The following is a 25,036-nucleotide window of genomic DNA, read 5'->3' on the forward strand; positions in this document are numbered from 1 at the left end:
CTTATGAGTAACGTTCCAGTAACGTGTGTCGACGTGTGTCAACGATCGCGTAACGTGCCTAGAACACGTTACTCATAGGTTAGAAATAAGTTTCGGGTACGCTAAGCATTACCTCGACGTGTGTCAACGATCGCATAACGTGCCTTCAACTTATGGCCAGCATTATGCGGAACGTGCGAGTCATACGCTGGCATACGTCGGGAAATTTCAAGCATGGAAAATTTGTCGAACAGCTCGGCAAACTACGACGTTTGCCAGCGTACTACGACGTATGCCAACGTGCTCTTAACGTATACAAACTTACCCATAACGTATTCGACGTGTGCCGGCGTTTTAGCCCAATTTTGCACACGTCAGGCATACGTTGGCTAAATTGTCAAGGTGTGACAGGGCCTTTATGTCCAAAAAATTCGAGCCAAAAACGCATCCCCCTTTTAACACATTGGTTTCTATGGGAAAATATGTTTTGTTTAACATAATGTTTTCCAGGAACGCAACCCTTGCGAAAAGCGAGGACTTCCTGTATTACGATGTGAAATTTCAAATATTAGGCATTTTCATCAATGTGAAGAAAAAAAAATTTGTGGAAAATCTCATGATGAAAAGCATTTCTTTTGTGACAGGTTTACTCACCACTGTGGCATATTGCTCCAACGCACATAAAGCATCAGAGTCTGCACTCATGATGGCCGGATGTGCTGAGCCCCGTGAATGACCATCCTGAGTCTGCGAGACACTTGACGCCGCCAGGTGGATGTATGCTGTTGTGCCATCTTCTAATTGCACAGTTTGCACCGAGATGGTATCATACCCTTCTATGGGGTATCAAGAAAAAATAAAAGGTGCAAATGAGTGAGGAAGCCGATTCGGATTGATAAATTTCGTGCAAAATCAACGAATGAGATCAGTGATTAAACAGAAGTCGTTACCCTTGATGGAGTAATAGATATAAGCCGTTGTTCCATCTTCTAGCTGAACAGCTTGCCCATCCTCAAATCGAACACTCCCTCTTGCTGAAAATATGTGACCAAACAAAAAAAAAAACACAAAATACAATTTCCGATCAATCAAGAGTTCTTAAACATGTACATGAATTATGATGCAAAGAAAAAATAATAATGACAAAGGTCAACCTTCACCCCAAACGTAATACGCATCATGGGATATTCCACACTAAAAGGGAGGATCAGATGTGTGACAGCGGCCTCTGCTCTTTACCTCTACTAGTGGGCCCGTTGGTCCATTTGACCAAATTTTCAATGGTCGTCACAGCCTTGTATTGTAGCCAACTGTCTGCAGTACTGCTTTGAGCATTAGCTTACTTTTCACCAAGCCCGGATGTGCTTGGACCAGAGCAGGGATTACACGTTTGTTGTGGTTGTTATTGCCAAATGATGTGACTGTTAATTTTATTCTTGATAACATAATTAGGATTAAATTAATATATTACAATTAATAAATTGTTACAATGTTAGCATTGTTTTGTTGGAACAATAACATGCCGTGGAAGGACGTATTAAGTTGCTCGAAACACCTTTAAAACATGGGAATTCTTCTGGTTTCTTTGTAGTTAATTAGCATAATCAATGCGGGAAATCATGCCGATCATTTCAGTGAATCACACTCCACATCAGAAAGCTCCAGTAGAACTCCACAAAAACATCACACACACACACACACACACACACACACACACACACACACACACACACACACACACACACACACACACACACACCTCTATAAATGCTCAAAAATATGTTGATTATAAACTGAATACACCTTTATAAGATGCGATAAAGCAAGGGAGATACACTTGTCAATTAGGTTCAATAAATTGATGCGCCAGTGGAAAAATTAAATGTGAGGGGTGATATTAGGATATAATTAACCATGCAGACACCCCCCACAACCCCCAACCAAAAAGAAAAATAACTCGGTTAAGAATGATGAAACAATTTTGCGGTAATAAAATTTAAATGTAGACACGGTGAATGAGCATGCATGATGGGAAGAGTTGTGACGTTGGACAAATGTATATTTATAGCCCTCAGATCAAAGGGACATACGAGGCCATAAGTGTGACAGAAGACACAGGAGAGACTAGCCAATTATATAATGGGCGTGATGTCGCCGCGCTGTAATAACCACTTCTATCACCAAAAAAAAGAGGAAGAAATCACCTCCACAAGACGTTTTAAAAACACTTCTGGTGAAAAACAATGAAGAACGAGAGTTACAACGCTGCGCATCAACAACTCACGGGACAGGAAGATGATCACTTCCTGCTCAGAAAAATCAACTTCCGGCGTCACACAGAAAACAACTCAGCACAAAAAAACGTCGCTCTTCCGCATAAACCCCGCCCACAATCCACCCGGCAATCTCCGCCCACGATCCACCCGGCAATCTCCGCCCACGATCCACCCGGCAATCTCCGCCCACGATCCTCCCGGCAATCTCCGCCCACGATCCACCCGGCAATCTCCGCCCACGATCCACCCGGCAATCTCCGCCCACAATCCACCCGGCAATCTCCGCCCACAATCCACCCGGCAATCTCCGCCCACAATCCTCCCGGCAATCTCCGCCCACAATCCTCCCGGCAATCTCCGCCCACAATCCACCCGGCAATCTCCGCCCACAATCCACCCGGCAATCTCCGCCCACAATCCACCCGGCAATCTCCGCCCACAATCCACCCGGCAATCTCCGCCCAAAATCCACCCGGCAATCTCCGCCCACAATCCACCCGGCAATCTCCGCCCACAATCCACCCGGCAATCTCCGCCCACAATCCACCCGGCAATCTCCGCCCACAATCCACCCGGCAATCTCCGCCCACAATCCACCCGGCAATCTCCGCCCACAATCCACCCGGCAATCTCCGCCCACAATCCACCCGGCAATCTCCGCCCACAATCCACCCGGCAATCTCCGCCCACAATCCACCCGGCAATCTCCGCCCACAATCCACCCGGCAATCTCCGCCCACAATCCACCCGGCAATCTCCGCCCACAATCCACCCGGCAATCTCCGCCCACAATCCACCCGGCAATCTCCGCCCACAATCCACCCGGCAATCTCCGCCCACAATCCACCCGGCAATCTCCGCCCACAATCCACCCGGCAATCTCCGCCCACAATCCACCCGGCAATCTCCGCCCACAATCCACCCGGCAATCTCCGCCCACAATCCACCCGGCAATCTCCGCCCACAATCCACCCGGCAATCTCCGCCCACAATCCACCCGGCAATCTCCGCCCACAATCCACCCGGCAATCTCCGCCCACAATCCACCCGGCAATCTCCGCCCACAATCCACCCGGCAATCTCCGCCCACAATCCACCCGGCAATCTCCGCCCACAATCCACCCGGCAATCTCCGCCCACAATCCACCCGGCAATCTCCGCCCACAATCCACCCGGCAATCTCCGCCCACAATCCACCCGGCAATCTCCGCCCACAATCCACCCGGCAATCTCCGCCCACAATCCACCCGGCAATCTCCGCCCACAATCCACCCGGCAATCTCCGCCCACAATCCACCCGGCAATCTCCGCCCACAATCCACCCGGCAATCTCCGCCCACAATCCACCCGGCAATCTCCGCCCACAATCCACCCGGCAATCTCCGCCCACAATCCACCCGGCAATCTCCGCCCACAATCCACCCGGCAATCTCCGCCCACAATCCACCCGGCAATCTCCGCCCACAATCCACCCGGCAATCTCCGCCCACAATCCACCCGGCAATCTCCGCCCACAATCCACCCGGCAATCTCCGCCCACAATCCACCCGGCAATCTCCGCCCACAATCCACCCGGCAATCTCCGCCCACAATCCACCCGGCAATCTCCGCCCGGCAATCCCCGCCCACAATCCACCCGGCAATCCCCGCCCACAATCCACCCGGCAATCCCCGCCCACAATCCACCCGGCAATCCCCGCCCACAATCCACCCGGCAATCCCCGCCCACAATCCACCCGGCAATCTCCGCCCACAATCCACCCGGCAATCTCCGCCCACAATCCACCCGGCAATCTCCGCCCACAATCCACCCGGCAATCTCCGCCCACAATCCACCCGGCAATCTCCGCCCACAATCCACCCGGAAATCTCCGCCCACAATCCACCCGGCAATCTCCGCCCACAATCCACCCGGCAATCTCCGCCCACAATCCACCCGGCAATCTCCGCCCACAATCCACCCGGCAATCTCCGCCCACAATCCACCCGGCAATCTCCGCGCACAATCCACCCGGCAATCTCCGCCCACAATCCACCCGGCAATCTCCGCCCACAATCCACCCGGCAATCTCCGCCCACTATCCACCCGGCAATCTCCGCCCACTATCCACCCGGCAAACTCGGCCCACAATCCACCCGGCAATCTCCGCCCACAATCCACCCGGCAATCTCCGCCCACAATCCACCCGGCAATCTCCGCCCACAATCCACCCGGCAATCTCCGCCCACAATCCACCCGGCAATCTCCGCCCACAATCCACCCGGCAATCTCCGCCCACAATCCACCCGGCAATCTCCGCCCACAATCCACCCGGCAATCTCCGCCCACAATCCTCCCGGCAATCTCCGCCCACAATCCACCCGGCAATCTCCGCCCACAATCCACCCGGCAATCTCCGCCCACAATCCACCCGGCAATCTCCGCCCACAATCCACCCGGCAATCTCCGCCCACAATCCACCCGGCAATCTCCGCCCACAATCCACCCGGCAATCTCCGCCCACAATCCACCCGGCCATCTCCGCCCACAATCCACCCGGCCATCTCCGCCCACAATCCACCCGGCCATCTCCGCCCACAATCCACCCGGCAATAAGTGTGACAGAAGACACAGGACAGAATAGCAAATTTATATAACAGCGCGATGTCGCCGCGCTGTAATTATAGAGGAATTGACAGATGTGTAGACCAATCTTCAAACAACTACTATCATTATGGTATTCATGAGATGGAAAGACAGTGCAGAGGTATGCATTTGCCTGTGAGCTGTTTTGCCCATTTTACAATCTCGACACAACTATATACTGTCATGTGTGTGTATGTGTGTCAGACAGATTGGGAGACCTGTCTGCCAGCAATGCATATTAGTGGATATCAAAGACCCCCCCCCCCCCTTTCATCTTTCTCAAAGAGTAGGAATGTTATCACTGGATCCCTGGGAAAGAAAAAGAAAGGTAGGGAAGGTGGGGGGGGAGGGGGGAATCACATCCTTGTCCAAAGGAAGCGGTTCAGTTTGGCATTTTTAATATGAAATAGGCAAAGCCTCGAAACAAACAAAACCCATTAAAATTACCATTTAGAACCCAACATGGTGGGTTATAGAAAGGTTTTCTTCATTTTTATGGACAAAGGTACGGATGGACAGATGGACGGTCAAATATTGAAGCCACTTCACAGCTTAAAAATACCAAATTCCTACCCAGACTGACTGACTTAAGAAAACAAGAGCAAACAACATGGCATAACTCTCACCAAGAAAGGACTTCAGCAGCACTCACTCTGTCAAGCAAATCGTACATTGATGATGATATCAGAATATATACATAATAATAATAATAATAATAATAATAATAATAATAATAATAATAATAATAATAATAATACACCATTTACAACAGTAGGCAACTTCCAACACAAAAAAAGCAATCATCCACAAAGCTAATGAACACGATTTTCATCAACTCAGAAATAAATCTGCACACAGCAGAGTCATGTCAAATCCTGAAGAATATGTCAACTCGGTTAACATCAAAGAAAAAATTTTTTTTGGAAGGAGCACACAAAGTTAAATATAGTAATGCTTCTCCAAGAAATATAAAAGTTAGTAGAATGGAACTCAACAGAGCGCATACCTCCGCCATGCAATGCCTGATCCACGAGAACATACCGGGCCCAATAAATTTTTGAAATATCGTGCTGTACAGTACGACATAGTTTTCGGCCCGATCTCTCAATGGTGAAGAATCACTTTAAAAATTAAATAACTCGCAATCAGATCCAGATTCGGACCTTCACCCAAATCGAATCCATTTGTCCCTGTCACACATCCAACCTGTTCACAAAATTTCATCCGAATCCATCCACAACTTTTTGAGATATCGTGCTATACAGTATATTCGTTTAGCCTGATCTCTCAATGGTGAAGAATCACGAAAAAAAATTATCAGATCCGGATTTGGATCTTCACCAAAATTAGATCAATTCTTTCTTGTCGCACACCCAAACTGTCCACCAAGTTTCGTCCGAATCCATCCATAACTTTTTGAGAAATCGTGCTATATATCGTTTTTGAGCCCTATCTCTCAATAGTAAAGAGACACTTAAAATATTCTAGCACTCGGATCCGGATCCGGATCTTCACCAAAATTGAATCAGTTCGTCCTCGTCACATACGCAACCTGTCCACAACTTAAGATATCCTGTACACAAACAAACAAACAGAAAGGGGTGAAAACATACCCTCCTTGACCTTCGGTGGTGGACGTAATTATGTAAAAGTACATGGAGGAGCACACAAACAACAAGAAGCACAACCAAAACAACAATAATTATGTGTTGTAAAATATCAATTTTTGGTGGTTCACTTCCTGTTACATCCTCATGGGGATGTACAGATGGGCACGGAATATCTCTGTGAAGTGCAACATGCCGTCTTCAGATTAAACCAGTCATGAAGCGATGGGTACGCACGATGGGTACGCACGATGGGTCCAAACAAAACTGCCTCAAAAACAACCCTGATGGAAATTGTTGTGGCACCAGCAGGGATTAAAAATAAATAAAATAAACAAACAAAAAAGGAAATCTGTGTATTTTATATAACCTATTTATCAACAATGAGGGACAAAGACAGAAATAACAATTGGTAGCTATCTGGTACATCCAAATGATATAACAAGCAATTAAGCAATGTGCACTTTTGATAACAAAACCGATAAACAGGAAAATAGCATACCTTCAGTTCCACCAACAGCTATCTGCCTAATTTCCGTTGGCTTCAGATGTGCACCATCAACCTCCTCTTCCTGGTTTGAATGTGCGAGCAACAACCCTAAAAGAAACGGCACACTGAATTGACCTCGTTATGCAGAGTGAAGAAGTTTTGATTTTTAAAGTCAAACAGTCAGACACTCACCAATCACTTCTTGCTCACTGGAGCTCAGCACCGAATCGTCCAGCATCTTCTGACCGCTTCCCACATCCGGGCTCCCTTCTCCGTCCATAATTGAACACAAGCACCGCCCAAAGGAACTTTTCCCCAGATGAAGTCACCTGATCAAAACATGGCGAACAACAAAACTGATTGCCAAGTTATATCCTGCTTCAACGCATCATCAGCACGCATTCAATTACGGCTAAAGCAATGCATCGGTGTGCGTATCGTCCATCGGAAGGACAATCAGGCCAGAGGACCCGTCTGCCAGTACTAGACGTTGGTGGACATTAGGGTCATTCCATGTCAAATCATCAAAGAATCTGCCGTCATCTCTCAGATTTTTGTAAAACTTTGGGAACCAATTGGGACCCATGATAAACGGCAAGAACTCAAATATTTTTGTTAACAGCCTCTTAATTAGTGAGATACAGACTAACGAACTTTGGACTAATTAACACGACGTCGCGAATTCAAATGGCCATATCTCGAAAAGTATAACACCTAGAGAGCTGGTTTTGGTGTCATTTTGATTGATTATACAATCAATAAGTGAGTTCAAGTACACAGTGTTCACTAACCTGACTTAGGCTTTCAATTTCCTCTTCAATGCAGCAACAGCAGCACTTGTTTCTTCCCCTCAGACCCAGTTGAAAATGAAAGTATATGATACTTCAAAGCAATTGATGGTCGTTCCCTGTGTTCCCTGTCATGGCTAGGTTAGAATGATTGTATTGTTACGTTTGAGGGGGGGTATGCATTCAAAGGGTAATTAGGATGTTTAATTAGGTATGCCATGCTGTTCGAGTTTACCAGGATCTCGATGGAATAAGTAGCAATTCAGTGGTGATAAGTTGTCTCGTAAATGTTCATTTCTTCAAGGGGGAAATGATAAATGTCACGTTATTAGATAGGGACACGGGATAGGGTAAGTGTGTCTGCGTAAACCCCTTTTGGTATTCTCTGAAGACTGGCCGTGACGTCACAGGACAGTGCAGCGGATGGCTCCGCCCCATGATCACGATTGGCGGAAGGCGATGGCGGTGGGCCAATAAACGGCTCGATTGGAAGTGACGAGGACCAAGGATAAAAAGGTTCTGTTCGGGGTCGAAAAGAGAAGAGGAAGAAGATTACAACAAAAAGATCGTGGTTTTTTTTGGTGTGGAAGCTGTGGCGGCAGAGAGCGTCCTGGTTGTTGTGCTGAATCGATCGTGTTCTTGATAGTGTCTGGGAGCCTTGCCAAGCCTCGTGCCTCGCTTTGGTTGGCTCTGGGGTTCTGCTGACTCGGAGTGCAGGGTCGGGCGGCGGGCGGACCTGCCTCCCTCTCCTGCTCGCGGCTTGGCGCCGGAGCTAGTTCCCTGGCGGCTGTGGGCGGACTTGGGCCAGGACCAGGAGGTCGACAGCACCGCGGTTTCTCCTGCCCCCCTGACGAGAGCAAGGCCAGCTCGTCCGGCGCTGATCCAGGGACAGTTGCGTCCACACCACGGTCCAGCCTGACCACCAGAAATAGCTACTGTGTGTGTGTGTGTGTGTGTGTGTGTGTGTGTGTGTGTGTGTGTGTGTGTGTGTGTGTGTGTGTGTGTGTGTGTGTGTGCTTGGCACCTTAGAGGGATTGAGAACTGTATATTCATTGGAATTGTCTGTGTTTTTACCCACGCCCGATCCCACACCATCCCGTTGAATCGCCCCGGATCCCTCTTCTTGCCGAGTCTTGTTATTTCTGTAATAATTAGAAAAACAAATAAACATCATCAACTCAGTGAAAAGTGACTCGTGCCACCTTCCTCGTCCCGTTTGCGGTAGAGCGATTAGAACCGCCATGTTTGGGTTATAAACAAATAAATCGCCTCCATCGTTTCGGCTCATTCAACGTTGGCGGGACTGTTCAAGTCCCGTGGACGTCACAGTATAATACATTACAAATGCTGATTTTCGAACCTATATGCCATACGTACATGTACATTATTGCTCATATCTCAGAAACTATTGGAGTGCCCATTACAAAACTTATGTGGAAGCTTCTTGTCATCATAAGGTACCTCTGGGATGAATTTGAGGAAATTTGAAGGATACATTTTTTGGGGATTCACGATTGAAGTTTATATTTTGTGATAACTTTTTTGTGGTTGGAGGTAGGAAAATGTTGCCCAGACAAATTCATAGGGCATGAAAATACCTATAAAATGACACCAAAACCAGCTCTCTAGGTGTTATACTTTTAGAGATATGGCCATTTGAATTCACGACGTCGCGCTAATTAGTCCAAAGTTCGTTAGTCTGTATCTCACTAATTAAGAGGCTGTTAGCAAAAATATTTGAGTTCTTGCCGTTTTTCATGGGTCCCAATTGGTTCCCAAAGTTTTACAAAAATCTGAGAGATGACGGCAAATTCTTTGATGATTTGACATGGAATGACCCATTACAGATCCTTCCTGAAGAGTAGTTGAGCTATCATTGGCATCCTGAACGAATTCTACAATTCCTGGCACCCTCAGGCATTGTGGAAAGACTCGCCACAATCGTTCTGCCCACAGCTGATGCAAACAAGTCACATCCTCCGTCTCAGCGGGTTTCTTTTTGCACGTCGTAAAAAGCTGCCGACCTTGCCCAAGCGACGAGGGTTGATCAGAGCGAGAATTGCTTTGCAATACATGTCCACCACCGATTGTGATAGTTTACAAGTTTAAAAAGGGCATAACTCTGTGGAAAAATTGACGGAACGCCCTGAAACTCGAACTTCTGCAACTTATCGTTTTAAAGCCACGTACCAAGTTTCAGTTGAATATGTGAAAGGGTATGGGGGAAAAGTCTCAACAATCACAGGTAGGACGGACGAAAAACCTATAGTCCCTCTGGTGAAACCAGTAAGGAACTGATAAAATGTCAAAGGAGGAAAAAAAAAAACACAAAATATCAAATGAGATTCATGAGTTTAAAGCTAAAAACCAACGTACAACGAACATAGCGATGCTTCAACACGGGCTTATGCCTCGTGTTGGCTTAATGGTTTGGGTGGTGGGCTTGGGATCCCAGGATCCTGAGTTCAAATCCTACTCGGCTGTTGAATTAATACAAGGTGGGGTCGACTCTGCCCGTCATTCTTCCGAGGTCGGCAAAATGAGTGCCAGGATGCTGGTATCCTGTGTCGGAGTGGCGACCCGTCCAGGATTGTGTCCAACAGCCAAGGAGACTGTTTAAGCGGGACCAACGCTCTGCACAGGGTGTGGTCCAAAATGGATGGATGGATGGATGGATGGAACATGGGTTTGGACATCGACTTTGACAGGGCACGGCATGTCATCGTGTCAATCAGGTCTTGCTTTTTACTCACATCACCGAGAACGTTATTAATGTTTCACAAAAGTTTGGAAAGGTTCATAAATCCGAAATACTGCACGCACAACAATAAACTACAATGGCATTTGGTAGAGCGCACACCTCCTCCAGGCTGAACAGTTTACACTTCGTATCCCACCGATGAATTCGGATCCGGATCTTCACCAAAATCGAATCATTTCGTCCTCGTCACACACCTAACCTGTCCACCAAGTTTCGTACGAAGCCGTCCATAACTTTTTGAGATATCCTGTTCAGACAGACAAACGGGAATGAAAACATAACCCTCCATGCACCTTCGGTGAAATACTTTAAATAAATAAATAAATAGAATGAGGCCTTCACTGCCACAAGAAGCACAATCAAGGTCAACCTGTTATCAGGTCCCTCACTCGTTCGTCTCCCATCGTTCGTCTTTGTACACATAAGGCATTTCATTCTGCTCAAACTCGAACTCGCACGTTTCCTTGATGAACGTGGAGAAGTGAGCGACGAGAGGAGCGCTGGAAACACGAGGCAAAGCATTCCGCTTAAATCGACGCCATGGGGATTGTTGACCCGATCCAGAAGACCGGCTGGCATGGTACAGTACAGCACGGTATGGTACGGCAAGGTACAGCACAGCAAGGTAAAGCATGGTACGGTACGGTACAGCACGGTAAGGTACAGCACGGCACAGCACGGTACGGTACAGCACAGCACAGTACAGTACAGCACGGTACGGCACGGCACATGGTACAGCACGGCACAGTGCGGTACAGCACGGTACAGTACAGCACGGTATGGCATGGTACGGTACAGCATGGTACGGTACAGCATCATACAGCACGGTACAGCAGGTACAGTACGGTACAGTACAGCACAGTGCGGTACAGCATCATACTGCACGGTACGGTACAGCATGGTACAGCACGGTACGGTACAGCATGGTGTAGCACAGTATGGCACAGCACGGTACGGCATGGTACAGCATGGTACGGTACAGCATCATACAGCATGGTACGGTACAGCATCATACAGCACGGTACGGTACAACACGGTACGGTACAGCAGGTACAGTACAGTAGGGTACAGCAGGTACAGTACGGTACGGTACAGCAGGTACAGTACGGTACAGCAGGTACAGTACGGTACGGTACGGTACAGCAGGTACGGTACAGCAGGTACAGTACAGTACGGTACAGCGGGTACAGTACGGTACAGCGAGTACAGTACGGTACGGTACAGCATGGTACGGTACAGCAGGTACAGTACGGTACGGCACAGTGCAGTACAGCATCATACTGCACGGTACGGTACAGCATGGTACAGCACGGTACGGTACAGCATGGTACAGCACGGTACGGCATGGCACGGTATGGTACAGCACGGTACGGTACAACACGGTACGGTACAGCAGGTACAGTACGGTACGGTACAGCAGGTACAGTACGGTACGGTACAGCAGGTATGGTACAGTACGGTACAGCAGGTACGGGACAGTATGGTACAGCAGGTACGGTACAGTACGGTACAGCAGGTACGGTACAGTACGGTACAGCAGGTACAGTACGGTACAGCAAGTACAGTACGGTGCAGCAAGTACAGTATGGTACGGTACAGCATGGTACGGTACAGCAGGTACAGTATGGTACGGTACAGCACAGTGCGGTACAGCATCATACTGCACGGTACGGTACAGCATGGTACAGCACGGTACGGTACAGCATGGTACGGTACAGCATCATACAGCACGGTACGGTACAACACGGTACGGTACGGCACAGCACGGTACGGTACGGAACAGCACGGTACAGCACAGCACGGTATGGTATGGTACAGTACGGTACAGCAGGTACAGTACGGTACGGTACAGCAGGTACGGTACAGTACGGTACAGCAGGTACGGTACAGCAGGTACAGTACGGTACAGCAGGTACAGTACGGTACAGCAGGTACAGTATGGTACAGCAGGTACAGTACGGTACAGCAAGTACAGTACGGTACAGCAAGTACAGTATGGTACGGTACAGCATGGTACGGTACAGCAGGTACAGCACGGTACGGTACAGCATGGTCCGGTACAGCATCATACAGCACGGTACGGTACAACACGGTACGGTACGGCACGGCACGGTATGGTATGGTACAGCACGGTACAGCAGGTACAATACGGTATGGTACAGCAGGTACGGTACAGCAGGTACAGTACAGTACGGTACGGTACAGTACGGTACAGTACGGTACAGTACGGTACAGCACGGTACGGTACAGCACGGTACGGTACAGCACGGTACGGTACAGCAGGTACAGTACGGTACAGCAAGTACAGTACGGTACAGCAAGTACAGTACGGTACAGCAAGTACAGTACGGTACAGCATGGTACGGTACAGCAGGTACGGTACAGCAGGTACGGTACAGCATGGTACGGTACAGCAGGTACGGTACAGCAGGTACGGTACAGCAGGTACGGTACAGCATGGTACGGTACAGCATGGTACGGTACAGCATGGTACGGTACAGCATGGTACGGTACAGCATGGTACGGTACAGCATGGTACGGTACAGCATGGTACGGTACAGCATGGTACGGTACAGCATGGTACGGTACAGCATGGTACGGTACAGCATGGTACGGTACAGCATGGTACGGTACAGCATGGTACGGTACAGCATGGTACGGTACAGCATGGTACGGTACAGCATGGTACGGTACAGCATGGTACGGTACAGCATGGTACGGTACAGCATGGTACGGTACAGCAGGTACGGTACAGCAGGTACGGTACAGCAGGTACGGTACAGCAGGTACGGTACAGCATGGTACGGTACAGCATGGTACGGTACAGCATGGTACGGTACAGCATGGTACGGTACAGCATGGTACGGTACAGCATGGTACGGTACAGCATGGTACGGTACAGCATGGTACGGTACAGCATGGTACGGTACAGCAGGTACGGTACAGCAGGTACGGTACAGCATGTACGGTACAGCAGGTACGGTACAGCAGGTACGGTACAGCATGGTACGGTACGGCATGGTACGGTACGGCATGGTACGGTACGGCATGGTACGGTACGGCATGGTACGGTACGGCATGGTACGGTACGGCATGGTACGGTACGGCATGGTACGGTATGGCATGGTACGGCACGGCATGGTACGGCACGGCACGGCACGGTACAGCACACCAACAAACTTCCCGCAACCAGCGGACACCGATGCCTCCCTAACATGCATCCCTCGCTCTTAAATCCATCTGTGTGCGCCTCGGGCCTACATTCGGAACACATAAACAAAAGGAGACGCACGATGATGAAACGAAGACAGCAAGAGGAAGAGAAGTGAATAAAAAAGGTTAAAATTAACGACGGGACATGGAAAGGTAAGTGAAAATAAACAGGTAAACGAGGTAAGCAGTGTTCAGGTGGAGGACCTGAAGCGCCGGGCCTGGGAGGAGGACACCAGGTGCTGCCATGCCGGCCGCTCCAAGCCTCAGCTCCACACGGCCCGAGTTTGTGAAGCCGCTCCGACGAGCCGAGAAAATAAAATCCCACAAAAAAGCACACATGACGTCCGGAGTCATGGGGCCGACAACCAGCCTGTAACTCAGGGCCGCAAGTCCGCCCTGGATTTTCCCGACAACCCCGAGTGCTCGAAGGCACACTGGGAAATACCTCGACCGACGCCTTTCTCCCAACAGTCTTTGCTGCTGCCGCCGCCATGCACCACGGGAGGTTGTTTTTCTTCTTCTTCTTCTTCTTCTTCTTCTTCCCTTCTTCTTCTTCTTCTTTCTCAGTTCCTCCTCCTCTTCTTCTTCTTTTCTTTTTAAACCGCAACAAAACAAGTGATCACTTCTCGGTGTGCGACGTCCTTTTTTATTTTTTTTATGGTGAACGGAATATATTAAAATGTGATTTTATTTCATTAAAAATGACTATTGCTCAATCTTTATCAATGCTTTACATCAACCAATAACAATGATTCGGCTATAGTTTTATACAGACAAGCCGGTAGGCGACATGGGTGGTCGCGACATATTTGCATACGACTTATACAGTTTTTGACGGATCGGGCTGAAATTTTTTGACAAAGAGGTTGATTATAGTTCGCATAAAAGCCTGGAAGCCGATTTTTTTGATTTTCAACAAAAATTAATTTTTTAGGAATTTTCAAAAATTTCAAAGTCCCGTTGCTAGGCAACGGTGATGTCCATAGCAACGGTGCTCAAAAGCATAGAACGAGATCCTGGTATGAACCCACCAGTCAAGTTTCATCAAAATAGGTTGACTCCTCTGGTTTCCAGATCTGTCCATTACATACAAACATACATGTGGTGGAGTCTGCGGGCCTATGGGGAAGGGCATGGTGATGATGCATGGTGGGCGTGATGATGGGAGGAGTGGCCGTGGGGGTCGGCAAGGGATATGAGGTGTGCGCGCCACCTGAGGCGTCGTAGGAATGCAGTAGTCGAACGCGGCTTGTGCGTGTGCATACGAATAAAGGAGAGCTGCCGGACAGAGTGCGCCCGCACTCGTACTTGCACAACACAGCCCGGCTCGACTGTCCTTCCGCTCGTGTCTGCCTGCTAAGCATCTTCCATTTCAGTACATTACAGTTGGCGAACGAGGATCTGCGGATCGGCGTGTGTAAGGGCGGCAAGTAACCCGGGCGGTTCCAAGCTACGGAGCCAAGGGTCTCACGGAGCATGGCGGAAGGTCGCGGCACGGCACACGGACGTGTACCCGTGTTCGGGGGAGATGAGTTCGAGTTGTTTTCTGAACAGTTGGGTTGCTACTTTCGGGCGAATGATGTAGAGGATGAAGAGAAACGCAAGGCGATCTTGCTCGCCTCGCTATCAACGGAGCACTACTGCCTGCTGAGTGATTTGGTGGCTCCAAATAGACCCAGTGATGATATGCTATCCTTTCAGGACATCGTGGCAAAAATGAAGACCCACTTGGCGCCGGAGAAGTCGTTACATCTCGCGCGGTTCCAGTTCGATCATCTCGCTAAGGGTGGCGAGGAGCGCGTTGCGGACTTCGTGGCACGAGTGAAGCATTCGGCTGTGCCTTGCAAATTCACGGCAGAGGAGCGTCCGACACGGCACAGAGATCGTTTTATTTCTGGTCTGCGAGACGCAAAGATGGTAGCGGGCATCCTGCGATTAACCGACATCACATTCGACTCGGCGGTCGTGACTGTTTCGTCTGTCGAGCAGACGCTCACGGATGTCCGCGCCATTGCTGGCCAGGACGCAATGAGTAGCTCCAGCTGGAGCATGGCGGCTAATCCCGAAGTCCACGCGGTAACCGCACAAGTGCCGCGAGTCACGCAGCCCGGAGTCCGAGTGGTGGCTCAAGGGCCGCAGGTCGCATGCGCGCCTGGCGGTGCGGGATGAGGGGCACCGCAGCACGGTCGCACCGGGAGCGAAAGGGCACCGCAGCACGGTCGCACCGGGAGCGAGGGGGCACCACAGCACGGTCGCACCTGGAGCGAGGGGGCACCGCAGCACGGTCGCACCTGGAGCGAAGGGACTTTCCACGGCTGCTGGGGGTGTGGGGGTCCGCACCTGCGACAAATGTGCCCGTATAAGAACACCGTGTGTTTACATTGTCACAAGGTGGGACATTTGAAGCGTGTGTGTCGGATGGTGGGGGCCTCCGTTGGGGTCTTGGATGACGAGGTGCGAGAGGACCCCAGTGACCTGGAGATCGGCCTGCAACCGGGGCCTGACAATGCCGGCGAGCCAGAGCGGGAGATGCAACCACGGTTGAGTCTGTTTTCCGTTGGTTCGGAGATGACGACGCCTTTCACGGTTGAGGTCGAAGTGAATGGCCAACCGACTGTGTTTTGCGTGGATACCGGGGCGGCAGTGTCGGTCATGGATGAGCGGGCGGCTCGTGGTCTTCGCGGTATTCGCCTGGTCAAGACGGCCTTGTCGTTATACACGTACACCGGTGAGGCAATTGCACCGCTGGCGAGGGCCGACGTCTCAGTGCGCTACCGAGATCGACGCGCCCGGCTCTCGGTGTTTGTTGTACGAGGGGAGGGGCCCCCCTGTTGGGTCGAGACTGGCTGGCACACCTCGGACTGGGTCTCCGGTTCGTACCTCCAGATGTGCCAGTGCTCTCTTCGAGGCCTTCGTCGAGTACCGAGGGCGAGGCTCTGGCGGGCGGCGAGAGCCGTATCAGCTCTCGCGATGAGTTCCCGCGCTTTGGCAGGGTTCGTGAGGCAATGCGCGTCGGTGTTGTGCAGGCAGCTTCAACAGGTGGCGGTGAGCCCGTGGCGTTAGAGGGAGTCGCGAGTCACAACATCGAGTCGACAACCAAGAAGCGGACTCGTGGTGCGGGTTGTGGGTTGTTGTTCATGGCATATGTGCTTTTCCTTGCTCTAGTGATGCAGTTTAATGTTGTTGAAATAAATGCCAGCAGTTCTCGTATGAGAGTGGATGTGGCGGAGATCAGTCAATAGAGTGAGTGTTATGATCAATGTGATGTGGGGGCGAATAAAGAAGGTTTGTTGGCCTCCAGTTGCTCCAGGCCGCAGGTAATTGCTTTGTCATGTGCTGGGATTTTATCAAAAAAGCGCGCTGTACGGAAAAATGAGTTTGCAATACTTCGAATAATGTTCGTAGTGATTTATAACGAGCCTATGATTGCAGTGTGGTTTAAATGGAGTTGCTCCCGTCTAGCTGCCGTGTGGGTCTCGGAGATCGACTCAGGACCAAGATTGGTGCCCTGGTCGGCGTTACCCCCACCTCTGATTGCGAGCGCAACTCGCTGTGTTCGCTCAAGGCCGTTGGGACGGGCGTTGGCGTCTCAACTGATTGTGGTACGTGAGTTGTTTTGGCGCATTAGATGCATGCAGCCAGCGGCGCTGTTCAGTGCCCCCGGCCAAGGTCGATCAGGGCTGGTGCCACGGCTTCCAGATAGCGGGCTGCCGGCCTCGGGATGTTTATCTACGTCGGGTCTGCCTAGGGGGAGTGGGCCAGAGGCGTTTGATGGGGCTGGAGGAGGTTGGCCCGAAAGGTCGTCACGACCTCGGGGAGGGGCATGTCAGCATGGGCCGCCTGGGGGCGTTTGTGCTGCGTAGTGTTGCTGTGCTTCTCATTTGCTGCTTCATATCGGTAACACGGTCAGAGTGGGGGGGGGGGGGCTTTGTGCACCTCCGTCTTTGGAACCTGGCTTTTACTGCTCCACTCGCTCGCATCGACACATTATATGATGTGGTGTGCTATTATACTTCGCTATTTTCATTTTATTTCCATGATTATTCTACGAAGTCCTTCGTGTTCTGTATGCTTCTTATAATGGTACGCATTTAATAATCATAGTTTTAGGGGGGAGGGGTGTGGTGGAGTCTGCGGGCCTATGGGGAAGGGCATGGTGATGATGCATGGTGGGCGTGATGATGGGAGGAGTGGCCGTGGGGGTCGGCAAGGGATATGAGGTGTGCGCGCCGCCTGAGGCGTCTTAGTATGCTGGAGTCGTCCGGCTCGTGCGTGTGCATACGAATAAAGGAGAGCTGCACGGCAGAGTACGCCCACGCTCGTACTTGCACAACACAGCCCGGCTCGACTGTCCTTCCGCTCGTGTCTGCCTGCTAAGCATCTTCCATTTCAGTACAGTACAATACAGACATACAAACAAACAAACATACATGCAGACAGACGGAAAAAGTGAAACTAAGGATACTCTAGCAACCACCCAATTATATACTACTAGACCAGCACATTACACGTCAGATGATTGCCTCACTCCCTTTCTCTCTCTCTCTCTCTCTCTCTCTCTCTCTCTCTCTCTCTCTCTCTCTCTCTCTCTCTCTCTCTCTCTCTCTCTCTCTCTCTCTCTCTCTCTCTCTCTGTCTCTGTCTCTGTCTCTGTCTCTGTCTCTGTCTCTGTCTCTTTCTCTCTCTTTCTCTCTCTTTCTCTCTCTCTCTTACACACACAATTCTGACAATTCAACAAAAAAACCTCAACCCCCCCCCGACAAACTCTCCCATCTTTGCTCCCCCCACCCCCAACCCCAAAGCCTCGACCGTCCTCCCTCCCTTTCCATTACGTTGTTCCATCTCCACTCTCACTCTCCTCCCACTGAGGAAAGCAAATGGACATTCCCACGTCGAAACAGCATAACATGTAACGCTTTCTTCTCCCCTTTAATGCCATCACCAACTTCACAGAGAACGTCAATTTTAAGAGAAAATAGTTTGGAAATAACAGCAAATCTGCAAAAACATCCACAGTAAAAGCACTGCTTGAGAGTTAAAGGGTTCTGAAGGGTTTCAGCTTCAAAAAGGAGAAATTATCGAAATTGCGGGCAGAATCAAGCAAACTGTCCAACCAATGGGTCGAACTCACACGTTCCAGACACGGACGCTTAATATATTATATAATATATATTGTTACGGATTTCAGAATCCGGTGTGATGAATGCATCCACACATCCCACTCCTGATACCAATTGTTGGAGCCACGGGTACCAAGACACCGGCTTGTCACTCAGGGGCGATGAATCCCCGGTTTTCCTCGGAAGAGCCGGACCTGGGGCCACAATTAACATTGTGGGTGCGGTGGGTTGTTTTACAAACACGAACGCCACCCAGTTAACTACGCGTTGCAGTGTCCACCGTCTAATTATCCCGTTTAACTAGAGGTCACGGGGTTACCTGAGCGGGGAACACGCCCTCGGCAAAGCACCAATGTTATCTGATTAGATTTTAATTAGGGCGGCTGAGCGTTTTAACCGCTGGTGCGTGCCCACGATTTTTGGTCAAATCTGTGGTAATTACCTCCCAGTCTATCTCGGTTCGGACAATGCTAGACCAATGGAAGGAAAGGACAAACACGGACAGGTTGGAAGTCAATAAATAATTTATTAATAATAATATAATTAAAGAAAAATGACTTTTTATTTTCTGAGATAAATAAATGAATAAGTTTCCAAGCAACCGAAATGAATAATTGCTCAGGCAAAATCAATCAAAATGCCAGGAAAGATACAGAGAGCAGATGCTTATCAGGGGTTGACTTACAGCTAAACACAGACAAGGGTACCCAGCAGATCATTCGGGGGGGGGGGGTGGAGGAGTCGTCTCGCTCACCAGAGAGTGGTCGTCCGTGAAATGAAAACGTCCTGAAATGTGTGCGTGTCATGTCCATCGCCAGCACCCAGCCTTGCCGTGCACCCTCTCGCGAACAGCCTTGAACGCCAGTCGACATCTGGGAGGGCACCGAGATAGTCTGTCGTGGGTTTAGACCCTCGTGCTGCGACACGGGCAGCTCCTCACACTTCACGAAACTGGTGACGTCCAATGACCCACACGGTCCGTCGGTGCCTGACCAGCGCCAACAACGAGACAATTCGTCCTTCCCAGTGCTTGAGCAAGCGAGCATGTAGTGCGCGTGTAGGTGTGAGCAGCACGGACAAGTGAGGCACAGGTCGGTCATCAACGAGTGAGGCGCTGGTCAGTCACCGACGGACCGGTTGGGTCAGTGGACGTCACCAGTTTCGTGAAGTGTGAGGAGCTGCCCGTGTCGCAGCACCAGGGTCTAAACCCACAACAGACTATCTTAGTGCCCTCCCAGACGTCGACTGGCATTCAAGGCTGTTCGCGAGAGGGTGCACGGCAAGGCTGGGTGCTGGCGATGGACATGACATGCACTTGTCTGTGTTTCCACCCCCCCCCCCCCGAATGATCTTTTGGGTACCCTTGTCTGTGTTTCCACCCCCCCCCCCCCAAAATTATCTGTTGGGTACCCTTGTCTGTGTTTCGCTGTAAGTAAGTCAACCCCCGATTAGCATCTGCTCTCTATCTCTTTCCAGGCATTTTGATTGATTTTGCCTGAGTAATTATTCATTTCGGTTGCTTTGAAACTTATTCATTTATTTACGTCAGAAAATAAAAAGTTCTTTTTATACGAGTATAACACGAGTGTATTTATTTTATTATTAATAAATCATTTGTCGATTTCCAACCTGTCCCTGTTTGTCCTTTCCTTCCATTGGTCTAGAATTGTCCGAACCGAGATAGACTGGGAGATAATTACCACAGATTTGACCAAAACTCGTCAGCACGCACCAGCGGTTAAAACGCTCGGCCGCCCGAATTAAAATCTAATCAGATAATATTGGTGTTTTGCCGAGGGCATGCTCCCCGCTCAGGTAACCACGTGATCTGTAGTGTAGTAGATTGTAGAAAAATCGTGCAAATTATGATACAACTATCAAATTTGGCATTTCTGTTCTGCAGGGCTTTCTGATCAAATTTGCCCGATTGGGCATTTGAAAATCCAAATTTTGAAAAATTTGAAGAAAATTTTTTTTTTTCGAAAAAGTTTGAAGTCACAGCTGGCTGAAATTCTTGAAGCGCAAGTGAACATCCCAGACAGAGAACCAAGGGGAGATGCAGTTATCATTAATGGCTCAGTTATCAATGCCCTACCTCCACCCACTTCAAAGATATTTGATGACTATGCAAAAGAAGACATCATCCTAAAGGTGGAATCTTATGGTGCCAGGTACGAGAGGGTGGACGTAGTGTTTGATGTGTACAAGAAGTCAAGTCTGAAGTCCGAAGCAAGGTCGAAAAGGGGGCAAGGAATCAGAAGAAGAGTCACAGGAACCAGTAAGACCCCAAGTAACTGGAGAAGCTTTCTTCGAGATGACAGCAACAAGACTGAGCTGTTTCACTTTCTTGCGGAAAAGATGTGTGAAGCACAGACGACAAGCACAGTCATTGTCACAAAAGGAGAAGATGCCATTAGCAACACAAGGAAGTCACTGGATGCTGTGTCTCCATGTTGTCATGAAGAAGCTGACACTCGAATATTTGTACATGCCAGGGATGTAACGACGGATGGTAGCAAGTCCATTATCATTAAGGTTAATGACACGGACGTACTAGTCATAGCAATATCTGTACTGCCATCCTTACAGGAACTATGTCTTGAGAACATGTGGATTGCCTTTGGCCAAGGAGCCAAGGTGCGATGGATTCCAGTCCATGAGGTAGTTTCTGCAATAGGGCCTGAGAAAGCTGGAGGGATCCCATACTTCCATGCGTTCACTGGATGTGACGTCGTGTCTGTCTTCCGCGGTAAAGGAAAGAAAACTGCATGGCAGACTTGGAACGTCTTTAATGTTTCTGAAACATTCACCAATCTCAGCCAGCATCCAACATTGATTCGTGATCTTGACTTTTTTGAAGTTTTTTTTTTTTTTTCAAATTTTTCGAAATTTGGATTTTCAAATCGTCAATCAGGCAGATTTGATTAGAATCCCCTGGAGAACAAATGTGCCAAAGTTGATGCATGTATCATCATTTGCACGATTCCTCTCAAAAATTGCTGTTATCTGCCCCACTACTCAAGTTAAACTGCATAATTAGACGGTGGACACTGGAACTCATGGTTGACTGGGTGACGTTCGTGGTTCTAAAACAACCCACCGCACTACAACGTTAATTGTGAGCGGTGGCCCCAGGTCCAGCTCTTCCGAGGACAACCAGGGATTAATCCCCCTGAGTGACAAGCTGGTGTCTCGGTACCGATGGCTGCAACAATATATACATATACTGCATATATATATATATATATATATATATATATATATATATATATATATATATATATATATATATATACTGTATAAATTGTTGCGAATCTGGATGCCGTAAGCACTCAACATAAAGGTCCTATAGAACAGTTATATCGGTAAGTTTGTGTTTTTAGTTAGGGTCCCCATCGCGTGTCTAATGGGTAATTAAATGTACATGCGCTGCGAAGTTACTTTGATAGTCAGGGTTTTCTTTTATTTTTACACCACCAACATCAACTACAACAACGCCATGATCACCCGCACCTTCACCTCGCTCTGCCCGAAGCCATGACGCCCGTGGTGGGCGGAGTTCAGGGAGGAGCCTCGCGGTAGCCCTCGACCAATCAGCGTGCTACGAGTGAGATGGCTGCCGTTCAGCCAATCAGACCCCGCGACAGTGAGAAAGGGGTCCACGTGACATCACCACGCCCCCAGGCCAATCTACGGACTTGCTGCTCGTTTTGGCCAATGAGGGAGATGAGCGATTCTGTGCGCCAAAACCGTCCAGTGAGGGAGAGCGGGGAGGGCGGAGGCGTCCCCCCCCCCCCCCCGAGACAGGGTGAATAAGGGTGTGGTGCGATCGGACCACAGGGAGAGCTTGAGAGTTCCTCCTCGACAAGAACTGCATGTTGGTTGCGCGCCGTGTCTCTGTCAGTGAACAAGAGTTAAAGAGTTCCTTCCTCCACAAGAACTGCAAGGATTGCGTGCCATGTCTTTGTCGGTGAACCACGAGAGAGAAACGGATGACACGAGTGGAGATCGCGTTCGCCTGACACGAGTGGTTGTCGCGTTCAACTCAGACACGAAAGGTCTGAGTCCCGCCACCCCACCAGTTCGAAGACCACACGAGGTGGACAGGTCCGAGGAAGGCTCTGGTCTTCAGCTCGCCTTTCCCTCCAAGCTGGAGGCCTCAATAAAGGCTGTGGCCACCGGTTCTTGGGTGTACGTGTGTGTGTGTGTGTTTGTGGCACCAGTCTATTAAGTAAAACTGCATAAGTGCTTGTATATAAATTGCTATGCCTTCTATATTCGGTTAACTCTGCCTTCTTGCGTGCTCCCCTGCCCCATTATAAATAAATGTTGTTGTTCGTCTTTCGGCTGCTCCCGTTAGGGGTCGCCACAGCGGATCATCCGTTATGATCCGCAGACTGATTTGGCATAGGTTTTACACCGGATGCCCTTCCTGACGCAACCCTGGTCACCTCTTATGACACAGGGATAAGGATTGGGTTTCGCCATGATTTTGGGCTGCCCTACACCCTCTCATAGCGCGGCCCAGCGCAGAGCTCCCGTCATCAAGCGATCCTCCAATCCAAGCCTCCGAGTAGCCGGATTACAGGTGCACGCAACTACGCCCAGTATCCCCATTATAAATAAATACATTTGTTAAATGTATCACTTCGTTGCTGTTTCTTACATTGGCTTAGCGTGACTTGTGTTGGTGAATTATATAGTCTGTTGCCGCTGTAAATGTACATTCGGACCGACGGAACTTCGGCAACCGTCCACTCGGGTAGCACACGGGTTGGGCCCGCTCACGGCTCGACTCGTACGAAGGCCGTTCGAGGGTGTGAATACTCGGTAACTCGCCACGTGGATTTCTAGGTATTTTGAAGATTGCCAAATAACCCTGTACCACGTGGTCTAATTATTGACGATTCACGGTCTGGTAAGGGACCCGTATTTGTCGGAGTTTTCTGAAAGGTATGATCTAGATTCCGGGTGTTTGGTGGAGTCGACTCTGCAGCTCCATCTAGCGGTCGTGCTCGTTGCCGATACCCGGCCCGCAACAATATACACTGTATGTGTATATATTGTTACGTCTGAGGGGGGTATGCATTCAAAGGGTAATTAGGATGTTTAATTAGGTATGCCATGCTGTTAGAGTTGTACCAGGATCTCGATGTAATAAGTAGCAATTCAGTGGTGATAAGTTGTCTAGTAAATGTCCATTTCTTCAAGGGGGAAATGATAATTGTCACGTAATTAGAAAGGGAGACGGGTTCGGGTAAGTGTGTCTGCGTAAACCCTATTAGTATTCCCTGGAGGCTTGCCGTGACATAACAGGACAGTGCTGCGGATGGCTCCGCCCCGTGATCACGATTGGCGGAAGGCGACGGCGGAGGGCCAATAAAACGGCTCGATTGGAAGTGACGAGGACTCGAGGATAAAAAGGTTCTGTTCGGGGAAAAGAGGTGGAAGAAGAAGATTGATAAAGAGAAACCGTTTGGTCGAGGTTGTTGGGCTCGGAGCGTGCTCTATTATTGGGCTGGTACGTTCCTCGATTCATCGTGTCTCGTGGCCTTGCTGTGCCTCGTGCCTCACCTCGGTTGGCTCTGGGGTTCTGCTGGCTCGGAGTACGGGGCCGAACGGCGGGCGGACCTGCCTCCCTCTCCTGCTCGCATCTTGGCACCAGAACTGGCTCCCTGGCGGCTGTGAGCGGACTTGGGCTGACACCAGGAGGTCGACAGCACCACGGTGTCTCCTGCCCCTGACGAGCGCAACGCCAGCTCGTCTGACGCCAATCCAGGGACTGTTGCGTCTACACCACGGTCCAGCCTGACCACCAGGAATAGCTACGTTTTGTGTGTGTGTGTGTGTGTGTGTGTGTGTGTGTGTGTGTGTGTGTGTGTGTGTGTGTGTGTGTGTGTGTGTGTGTGTGTGTGTGTGTGTGTGTGTGTGTGTGTACCTGGCGCCTTAGAGGGTTTGAGATTTGTATATCCATTGGAATTGTTTGTGTTTTCCCCACGCCCGAACCCACACCACCATCCCGTCGAATCGCCCCGGATCCCTCCTCTTGCTGAGTCTTATTATTTCTGGTTAGAGAAATAAACATTATTAACTCAGTGAAAAGCGACTCGTGCCACCTTCCTCGTCCCGTTTGCTGTGGAGTGATTAAAACCGCCATCTTTGGGTTATAAATAAATA

General features: G+C 49.7%; 1 protein-coding gene across 1 annotated transcript in view; it reads right to left on the reverse strand.

Annotated features, from left to right (window-relative positions):
- ZNF143 (zinc finger protein 143) overlaps positions 1–14,175 on the reverse strand; it is a 145,415-nt gene extending 131,240 nt beyond the window's left edge. Inside the window, exons 1-6 of the mRNA XM_085887023.1 lie at positions 13,945–14,175; positions 10,627–10,774; positions 7,171–7,307; positions 6,991–7,086; positions 930–1,013; positions 634–815 (exon numbers count right to left, since the gene is read on the reverse strand). Coding sequence (XP_085743149.1) covers positions 634–815; positions 930–1,013; positions 6,991–7,086; positions 7,171–7,258 — 450 coding nt within the window. The 5' untranslated portion in view covers positions 7,259–7,307; positions 10,627–10,774; positions 13,945–14,175. The remainder of the gene's footprint in view (positions 1–633; positions 816–929; positions 1,014–6,990; positions 7,087–7,170; positions 7,308–10,626; positions 10,775–13,944) is intronic.
- Positions 14,176–25,036: the final 10,861 nt, after the last annotated feature.

This window comes from Eptatretus burgeri, chromosome 6, assembly GCF_056783735.1.
Source record: "Eptatretus burgeri isolate ZD-2024b chromosome 6, Ebu_testis_v1, whole genome shotgun sequence".
In the NCBI taxonomy this organism is placed as follows: domain Eukaryota; kingdom Metazoa; phylum Chordata; class Myxini; order Myxiniformes; family Myxinidae; genus Eptatretus; species Eptatretus burgeri.